General features: G+C 52.3%; 1 protein-coding gene across 2 annotated transcripts; it reads left to right on the top strand.

Moving 5' to 3' along the window:
• RINL (Ras and Rab interactor like) lies at nucleotides 40-9,371 on the top strand. 2 transcript variants are annotated; one of them, XM_018062366.1, is made up of 12 exons: nucleotides 40-129; nucleotides 2,160-2,251; nucleotides 2,451-2,610; nucleotides 4,207-4,309; nucleotides 5,704-5,776; nucleotides 5,863-5,927; nucleotides 6,429-6,578; nucleotides 6,663-7,070; nucleotides 7,461-7,778; nucleotides 8,018-8,149; nucleotides 8,306-8,469; nucleotides 8,552-9,371. In XM_018062366.1, the coding sequence occupies exons 2-12, from the start codon at nucleotides 2,199-2,201 to the stop codon at nucleotides 8,612-8,614; spliced, it is 1,689 nt and encodes a 562-aa protein (XP_017917855.1). In that variant the 5' UTR covers nucleotides 40-129; nucleotides 2,160-2,198; the 3' UTR covers nucleotides 8,615-9,371. The 2 variants fall into 2 exon arrangements, with proteins under 2 accessions (XP_017917855.1, XP_017917856.1); XM_018062367.1 differs by lacking the exon at nucleotides 40-129 and having other exon boundaries at nucleotides 2,049-2,251.

Genomic DNA, 9,527 nt, shown 5'->3' with positions numbered 1-9,527 from the left:
CAGAAAGAGGGAGGAGGGTCCCTTTCAGATCCCCCCAGCCCCGCCTCTTCCCCTGCCAGCTCAGCTTCCTCTCTCTCTCCGTGAGGAACTTTCACTTCCTGCTACTTCAGGCCTCCCCTCGGAGAACAGGTAGGGGCCCCCAGGGGACCGAGCAGCTGGCATCACCACCCCCCTCCGCTACACTGACCTGCAGCCTCCCTGTGGCATCAGGCAGCTGCCCCCATCACACCCTGCCCAGCACCCCTCATCTCCTTCTGCCTTCTCATGGGGCCCAGGCAAGCCTCTGCCTCCCTCTCCCCACCCTTCCTGCCTGCTCTCCCCTAGGCAGGGCACCTGCTCTCTGTCCCCCACTTCCTAACACCCTGGACTTCGGGACAGTGGGCTGATGGATTGATTTAGCTGTTTATTATGCATCCCTTTACCCACCCCAAGAAGAAGGGAAGCCCCTGGGAGCAGGGGCCTATTCTGCCCATCGCCCTTTCCCCAGGCACCTAACTGTGGTCCTGTACTTCAGTAAATATTTGTTGGATGTATGGGCACATGGATGGATGGATGGAAGGACCTAGGATTCCTGCTCCTGGGACTGCTGCAAGGAAAATATTTTAGAATGCCCTCCTTAACTGATAACCCACCATAGGAAGCTATACTGGGTTAAGAGTTGGGATCCAGTGGCTACAGGGACAGATGTGACAAAGCAGAAAGAGTAAAATGCCAGTAGTAGAATCTAGGTAGTGGGTACATAAATGTTCCCTGTAAAATCATTTCAGTTTTTTTTTAATTTGCTTATTTTGGCTGCGCTGGGTCTTTGTTTGGGCCTGAGGGCTTCCCTTGTTGAGGAGCATGGTCTAGAACTCCTGGGCTCAGTATTTGTAGCGCACATGAGCTTACTTGCTCTGCAGCATGGTATCTTGGGCTTCCCTGGTGGCCCAGAAGGTAAAGAGTCTACCTGCAATGTGGGAGACCCACATTCGATCCCTGAGTGGGGACGATCCCCTGGAGAAGCGAATGGCAACCCACTCCAGTACTCTTGCCTGGGAAATCCCACGGACAGAGGAGGCTGTGGCGGGTGACAGTCTATGGGGTCGCAGAGTCCCACACGACTGAGCGACTAGCACTTTCACTTGCGTGTGGGGTCTTAGTTCCCCGACCAGGGATGAAAGCTGAACCCCCTGCATGGGAAGGCCGATTCTTAACCACTGGACCACCAGGGAAGTTCCTATTTTAATTCTTCTGTTTGACCTCTCATGATAAAACCTTGAGGGAAAATATTTGAAGGCCCCTTCGTGATCAGGGAAGGGAGGAAGAAGAGACATCGTAAAATGTGATAAACATATTATCACATTTACAGAGTGTCTACAATGGGCAGAGCCCTTTTCCAGGCCCTGGGTTTTGACAATGGTTGTTATTCATTTGGTCCCCTTTCATAAGGCCTCCCTGGATGTTAAAATATAAAATAGCATCCTGTTATTGCTGCTTAGTCACTAAGTCCTGTCCAACTCTTTTGTGATCCTATGGACTGTAGGCTCCTCTGTCCATAGAATTTCCCAGGGCAGAATACTGGAGTAGGGGACTTCCCTGGTAGACCAGCAGCTAAGACTGCATGCTCCCAGTGCAGGTGGCCCACGTTTGATCCCCTGTCAGGGAACTAGATCCCTGGCATCCCTTCTGCATGCCACAGCTGAAGAAACTACAGGCTGCAGCAAACGCTGAAGATCCTACATGCCGCCTATAAGACCTGGTGCAGCCAAGTAAATATTTTTTTAATTAAAAAAAAAGAATACTGGAGTGGGTTGCCATTTCATTCTCCAGGGGATCAGTGTGACCCAGGCATCAAATCCTCTTCTGCACTGGCAGGCAGATTCTTTACAGCTGAGCACCTGGGCTTCCCTAAAAAAATATTACCCTACCACTTGGTAAATAGCTGCTATTTTGAGTCCTCTTCCTTTCCCGCTACCTCCCCCTCCCTCTCCTCCTACCAACCTCCCCGCTAGGATCCCCAGATCTCCCCACCACCCAGGAACTGAAGAATTAACACCTGGCACAGCGAGGGGTCTCAAGTCCATCCTGGTTGGTCCAGGTCTCTGCCATGTGGGTTGTAAATATTTGGAATATTACCCCTGGGCTGGAGCAGCCTTGAGACATACTTGCCTCCCTGCCAGAGGCCAGACCATGGCTCCCTGGCCTCCTGCACGCTGAGGATGACGGCCCAGCCAGAGGACAAGGCCTCAGCAGGCCCCACGGACCAGGAGAGGTGAGGGTTGCTGAGGCTGTCTCCGCCTCCCTGGGTTCAGAAGCCCCTTCCATCCAAGTCCCACCCACCCCTAGACAGGACCCAGAACCCCATCTCTGACCCTTTGCCCCCAGGCTTCCCCTTCTTGTACCTCTGACCCCATCTCAAAGTCCAACTGCCTTCCTCTGTCCCGTGGTCTCCTGGTCCCTGCCTGTCCCAGACTAATCCCATCACAGGCGAATGGAGCTGGTGAGACCCCCTTAAGGGTCCTTGGGACCCCAGAGTCACTCCTTCGCCTTCAGAGGACATGGGGGGTGTGGCAGATCCCAGAGCTGGATGCCCACAGTGCGAAAGCCCTTCTGGACCTGTGGCCACCAGGGGTAAGTACTCACCCCTAGGCGCCCTCTCTGACCCTCCCCATGATACCCTGAACCGGTTAGGACCCTGCCAGTTGCCAGTGACAAGCACAACACAAACCAGGCAAACCGAAGCCCTGCTTATTGATTCACATGACTGAAAAGACCAGTGAAAGTGAAAGTGTTAGTCGCCCAGTCATGGCCGAGTCTCTGCGACCCCATGGACTGTAACCAGCCAGGCTCCTCTGTCTTTGGGATTTTCCAGGCAAGCATACTGGAGTGGGTAGTCATTCCCTTCTCCAAGGGATCTTCCCTGGGATAGAACTCGGGTCTCCTGCATTATAAGCAGATTCTTTACCATCTCAGCCACCAGGGAAGCACAGAAAGTCCAGAAGTAAAAGTAATTTTAGGGATGTCTGGATCTTGAACATCAGACAATATATATATTTCTCTTCATCCCATTTCTTGGCTTTTTTTTTTTTTTTTTTTTTTTTTTGCCACACTGCACGGCTTCTGAGATCTTAATTTCCTGACCAAGGCTTGAAACCAGACCCCCTGCAATGGAAGTGCAGAGTCCTCACACTGGACCTCCAGGGAATTCCTTGGCTTTGCTTTAAACTTTGGGAAATTCTAAATATTTTTCAATGCAAATAAACACTTGTTCTTCAATATCTTGATACGTAGGCTTTTATCTTTCTAACTTAACCAGAAAGACAGCTGAAGGTTCTAGTTCTGCTCCTCAAATGACATCAAGGGCATCCCAGCAGTTCTCCTAGTCTTCCTTTATGGTTGCCCAGTGGCTGCCCCAGACCCAAGCACATGTGTGCATTCCAGGCAGGAGGAAGGAAGAAAGGAGGCACCAGCTGCATTTTTCCCTTTTACCAGCAAAAACAAAAGCCTTCACAATTGATTCAGGATATACAGACAAGGCCCAGGTAGCAGTATTTTTTAAAAGTTCACCTGGAAAGGATTCCCTGGCAGTCCAGCGGTTAGGACTCCAAGCTTTCACTGCTGAGGGCTCGGGTTTGATCCCTGGTGGAGGAACTAAGATCCTACAAGCCATGCTGTGCAGCCAAAAAGCAAACAAACCAAAAAATAAAAGCTCTCCTGGGAATTACGCAGCCGAGGTGAGAACCAGTGCCTACACTGATCACTACCTATCTGCTATGGCTGGGCCTGTTAATGCCCTGAATGAAGCTAGAGTTCTGCAAGGAGTAGGGAATAGATTTGGATAAAGCAATTCTAGATGGCTGGCCCAAGCACAGGGCCACATCTTACTTACCAGGTTAGCAACCCCAGTGTAAAAAGAGGCCTCTTTCCAAAGAGCTCCTGTGGGAGATTTCCACTGGCTGCATTTGGTTCACATGCCCATCTCTGAACCAGCCACAGTGGTCAGAGAACACTCAATCCTATTGGCTAGGTCAGGTCACGGACCCACCCTTAGGGCTCTTGGGAGAGTTAGTCCAACCTGCAGGACCTAGAGTAGAGAGTGGAATAGAGTTTTCTAAAGGAAATTTGGAGTGTGGGACTCAAAATAAAGGAAATGGACACTAGGCAGGCAATAGTAATAGACTTCTGTAGCATTCCTCTTCAACTTGGCCTCTGTCTCCCTTCCCCCAGAGTTTCCTGGTCATCGGACATGATCCCGGACAGGTCCTGGTGTTGAAGACAGGACCTTCATCAGGGGAAGTCAACACCTACCAGATCCAGAAGCTTCCTGGAGGTAAGGAGCCTACCCTCAAGTTTCTAGTCTACAACAAATTTATCACCAAGATCAGTCATTTTTCATTGTAAAATATCTCCTGAATCTTCCTAATCCTCTCTACATCCATCACCCTAATCCTAACCACCATCACCTCTTGCCCAGACAATTGCAGCGGCCACATTCCTTGTCTCTGTGCTCCCACCCTTTTCTTCCTGCAGTCCATTCTGAACATAGCAGCCAGAGTGGTATTTTCAAACATCAACCAGATGTTATACATTCCTGCCTTAAACCCTGCAAAGGACATGCAACATCTTTAAAAAAAAAAAAAGAAAGTGAAGTCGCTCAGTCGTGTCTGACTCTGCGACCCCGTGGACTGTAGCCTACTAGGCTCCTCCATCCATGGGATTCTCCAGGCAAGAATACTGGAGTAGGTTGCCATTTCCTTCTCCAGGAGATATTCCCAACCCAGAGATCAAACCCAGGTCTCCCACATTGCAAGCAGACGCTTTACTCTCTGAGCCACCAGGGAAGCCCTGCAACATTTTAGATAAACATTAAACTCCTCATGGGACTTCCCTGCTGGTCCAGTGGTTGAGACTCCATGCTCCCAATGCTGGAGGCCCGGGTTCAATCCCTGGTTGAGAAACTAGATCCTGCATGCTGCAACTGTTTTCATGCCAAAATGAAGAGCCCATAGGCTGCAACTAAGACCCAGTATGGCCAAATAAATAAATATTTAAAAAATAAACTCCTTATCATGGCCTATAAGACTATGAGCACTTGCTCATAAGTAGTGAGCACTTGCTCACTACTGCCCGTCATTCTCTCTGCTCTAGAGACTGTTTTTTTGAGCAGGCTCTTGCAGGCTAAATGTGTCCTAACTTCAAGGCCTTTGTATTTGTTTTTCCTGTATGAGTGCCCTTCCTTGGATGGCTAGTTTAGTCTCCATCCTTTCGACCTCTATAGAAATGTAATCTTCTTTGACCACCACAGCTAATGATAGCCCTAGTCACTTTCAATCACTCTATTTCATTTCTGGCACTCAATACACTATACACTTAGCATTATTTGTTTGCTCATTCATTTTCGTCTCCCTCCACTAAAAGGTAAGCTACAGGCAGGCAGTGAATGTATCTGCCTTTTGACAAATGTATCTCCAATGCCTGAAAATAAATAGTTATCTTAATAAATGTTGCCTAATGAATGAATCATATTTGGTGGCATAAGTGGGATGCTAGCATAAGAACACAGGAAAAGAAGGGGACTGCAACGGCTAGAAATTTTTCTGTTCTGAAGGTTCTTGGGGGGAACTGCAGGATTGGGGAAGAGAGAGTCCCAGAAAAAAGAACGCTGCTACCCCTCAAGTTTTCTAACTTATTCCTTCTTGCCTTTTTTCGCTTCCACTACCCCAGGTGTGTGTCTGGAATCCTCTAAGCTCTGCATGCCAGATCTGCCCCATCTCCTGGCCTTCCTATCAGCCAGCAGGTACAGGTCATCCATCAAAGGTGCTAAGGAGGATCCTTCCCTATGACCCCCCACTCACACTGTGGCTCCTGCTTATCTTTTCTCAGGGATATTTTGCCTAGAACATTGCTCTTGCCCCCTCCTACCCTGGGGCCTGAAGACCAAAACACAGGTGAGACATGATTCTCTAAGGGAGAAAGAGTCCACCTATCCACCTCCTCAGTGCAGGAGGATGGTACCTGGGGGACCGAACTACAGGGTTTGAGGGAGGATAAAGGGGACTGCGAACTGAAAGGGGACTGGAGGGGCTTCCCTGGTGGCTCAGATGGTAAAGAATCCGCCCACAATGCGGGAGACCTTGGTTCGTTCCCTAGGTTGGGAAGATCCCCTGGAGAAGGACATGGCAACCCACTCCAGTATTCTTGCCTAGAGAATCCCCATGGACAGAGGAACTTGGCAGACTACAGTCCATGGCGTTGCAAAGAGTTGGACACAAGTGGGCGACTAAGCCCACAGCACAAGGGGACCTGAAAAAGTTGAGGGGGGTGGTGCTCAGCTCCTGGGTCTGAGTGAGGAGGTACCAGGAACTGAATCCCAGTTCCTCTCGTAATGAGGCTGAACACTAAGACTCCAAGGCTGGCCCCTTGGACACCTCACTCCTGCTGTCCCCCAGATCCTCTGCAGATTGACAGCAACCAACTCAACACCTCAAGGAGGGTGGTCTTCCTGGTGAACAAGCTTTACCTGGAGACCCACAGAGGATGCGGGATGGAGCAGACCCTGGCAGAGACAACTCCAGAGACTGCGGAGAGACACGGTCCAGGTTAGATAAGAAGGCCCGGGGCCCCTGAGGGATGAAGGAGCTGCTGCTGCTCTTCTGTGGAACCCAACTCTCTCCTCACATCAGCCCCCAGGAACCCAGCCCCTCACCGTGTCTCCTGGGTGGAAGGTCCGCTCAGCCCAGAGGAACACCATCTTAGGCCAGCTCTGGCCAGCCTGGTGGAGGAGAAGGAGGAAAAGGAGGAGGAGGATGACCAAGATGATGAAGAAGGACCTGAGGACATGCTCACTCAGCATGTCCGGGCTCTAGCCAGGGCCCGGAGCAGCTACGTGGCCAAGCAGTTCCGGGGCTTCCGGGCACGCCTCACCTCAGATGCTGGGGGCCCCCACAGGCCTGGGGACCCCGCCACAGAGCTGCTTCAGGACGTCCGGCACCTCCTTACTGACCTCCAGGATCATTTAGCAAAGGATCCCGATGTCAGGGCTGTCTTCGAAAGCAGGGGGCCTGGGGCCCCCCAGAAGGAGGAGGATCTAGGTAAGGGGGAGGGCTGAGAGGGAACTGAAAACCCCCACAGGTTCACACTTGCCTTCTCTTGGCCCTGCATCGGTGTTCACATCCAACTTCGTTCTCTCCATCTCTGAGCACATCTGTTTCCTTTTCTACTCACGCTCCCTGTCCCACACGTAGCAACACCTGCTCTGTTCACCACTGCTCCGTTTCACGCATGTGTGACAGTGCATATTGTCTCTCCCAAGCGATTGTTCATTCCCAGGATCCTTCTTCCATATGTGCTCACACTTACGTGTACACAAGTGGCTAGACAGAGACTAGGGAGGGGTGGTGATTGGTGATGGTGGGTCAGTGGAGAGAAAGTGGCATGGGTCAACCTGGCGGCCCTGCCTAACCCCACCTCAACCCCTACAGGCCCCGCAGTGGAGGCGGCCTTGTACCGCGCGGTGCTGGCACCTCTGAAGCCCGCCCTGTGGATGCGACTCCGCACGCTCCGCGCCTCACAGCTGCGGCAACTACGGCGGCGACAGGTAGCCCTGCGGGCGGAGGCGGGGCCTCCGGGAGCCCAGGGGGCGGGGCGTGAGAGGCGAAGCCCCGCCCCCGCCCTACGGAGCCGCATTCATGCGCGCCTGGCGCACCTCCACGCGGCCTGCGTCCCGCGCCGCAAGGTGTCGCTCCTGCTGGCGGTGTGCAGTGACGTCTACGAGGGTCTGGCTCGTGGGGAGAACCAAGGTAAAGCAGGGTTCTTGAGTCTACCTGTATGTGGAGTGACTTGAGGGTTGTGGGAGCCAGGCAGCAGGCGGCTGTGCACACGTCGAGCGGGAGAAGACGGCAAGCTCTACGCGGACCTGGGGTGAGGGTGGTTTGCATAAGCAAAGTGGAAGGGTAGCCAGCACTCGCAGTCTTGGGGATGGGATGGAAGTTGCCAGCACGTCCCCTCCAACCCCAGAGCCTGTCCTTCCCTCCCTTAGAGCCCCTGGGGGCCGACGCATTCCTGCCAGCGCTGACAGAGGAACTGATCTGGAGTCCAGACATTGGGGAGACGCAGCTGGACGTAGAGTTTCTCATGGAGCTCCTGGATCCGGACGAACTACGGGGAGAAGGTGAGCCCCCAGCCCCAGAACCCCGGGACCGACAAGGGGCGCCCTGGGCCCCCTGCCTGCAGTGGGAGGGAAGGCGGGCAACCTGCGGGGGTTGGGGAGGGGGCGGGCTTCGGGGGAGTTGAGATGGCTGCGCTGACCTCCTCTTCTTGCCCATAGCTGGGTACTACCTGACCACGTGGTTTGGGGCGCTGTACCACATTGCCCACTACGAGCCTGACACGGCCCGCGCGCCCAAGGGCCTCAGCTCTGAGGTCCGAGCCTCCCTGCGCCAGTGGCACCGCAGGCGGACCCTGCACAGACAGAGCCCTGCCGGGGACCAGGTGATCACTCCTCAGGACTGCGGGTGGCAGGGAGGGCTGGACCTGGTTCCTTTCTGACCCAGGCTCCTGCCTCTCTCCGCAGGCCAAGCTGCCCTTTGAGGAACCATGGGCGATAGAGATTATGCAAGAGACCAACGATGATTAGAGATCTCAGACCCTTCTGCCCCACAAGCAAGATTCAGGAGGCATCTGGGACAGCACCAACTTCTGACCCCTGTCATTTAGAGGCAGGGGTTTCCAGGAAAAGGAAACAGGTCTGAGGAAAGACCTCTGAACTTTTACATTGGCTGTTCCTGTTCCTGGCATGCCATTCCCCATTATCCACCTTGCTCCTTCCTTCCCTTCTTTCAGATCCTTTAGGTAGACATCACCTTCTTAGTGAGGCTCTCTCAGGCACTGCTGTCTAAAACTACAGCTTCTCTGACTGGATCCTCCCTGAGGTAAACAGAATAATGCCCCTCCCAAGATGTCCACCTGCTAATACCCATAATCTGTGAATATTTTACCTCAAGTGGTAAAAGGGACTTCTGTCCATTGGATTTCCCAGGCAAGAATACTGGAGTGGATTGCCATTCCCTTCTCCCAGAAATCTTCCTGACCCAGGGATCAGACCTGGGTGTCCTGCATTGCAGGTGAATTCTTTACCATAAGCGCCACCAGAGAAGCCCAAGAGGGACTTTACTGATGTGATTAAATTCAGGATCTTGCGATGGGGAGATTATCCTGGATTCAGGTGGGCCCAGTGTAAATCCCTTATAAGAGGGAGGCAGGGAGATCAGAGTCAGAGGAGGAGATATGATGACGTGCTGTGGCTAGGAGCCAAAGAATGTAGGCATCCTCTAGAAGCTGGAAAAGACAAGGAATGGATTTTCCCCTGGAATCTCAGAGGGCACTCAGCCTTTGACTTTGTTTGTTTCTTAAAACTGAAGTATAGTTAATTTACAATGTTATGTTAGTTTTAAGAATATTTAAAGAATACATATGTATATATATATTCTTCAGATTCTTTTCCATTACAGGTTGTTATGAGATGCTAAGTACAGTGCCCTGTGCTATGC

Source organism: Capra hircus, chromosome 18 (assembly GCF_001704415.2).
Source record: "Capra hircus breed San Clemente chromosome 18, ASM170441v1, whole genome shotgun sequence".
NCBI lineage: Eukaryota > Metazoa > Chordata > Mammalia > Artiodactyla > Bovidae > Capra > Capra hircus.
Note: the sequence above shows the minus strand (reverse complement) of the source record. Positions and strands in the feature narration are given on the sequence as shown.

What these genes read in the sequence shown, in the direction of transcription:
- RINL (XM_018062366.1), top strand. Translation starts at nt 2,199, where the DNA reads ATGACGGCCCAGCCAGAGGACAAGGCCTCAGCAGGCCCCACGGACCAG. An exon ending in TGGACCTGTGGCCACCAGGG is followed by an intron (nt 2,611 to 4,206) that starts GTAAGTACTCAC and finishes CCCTTCCCCCAG; the next exon opens with AGTTTCCTGGTCATCGGACA. An exon ending in AGAGCCCTGCCGGGGACCAG is followed by an intron (nt 8,470 to 8,551) that starts GTGATCACTCCT and finishes CTCTCTCCGCAG; the next exon opens with GCCAAGCTGCCCTTTGAGGA.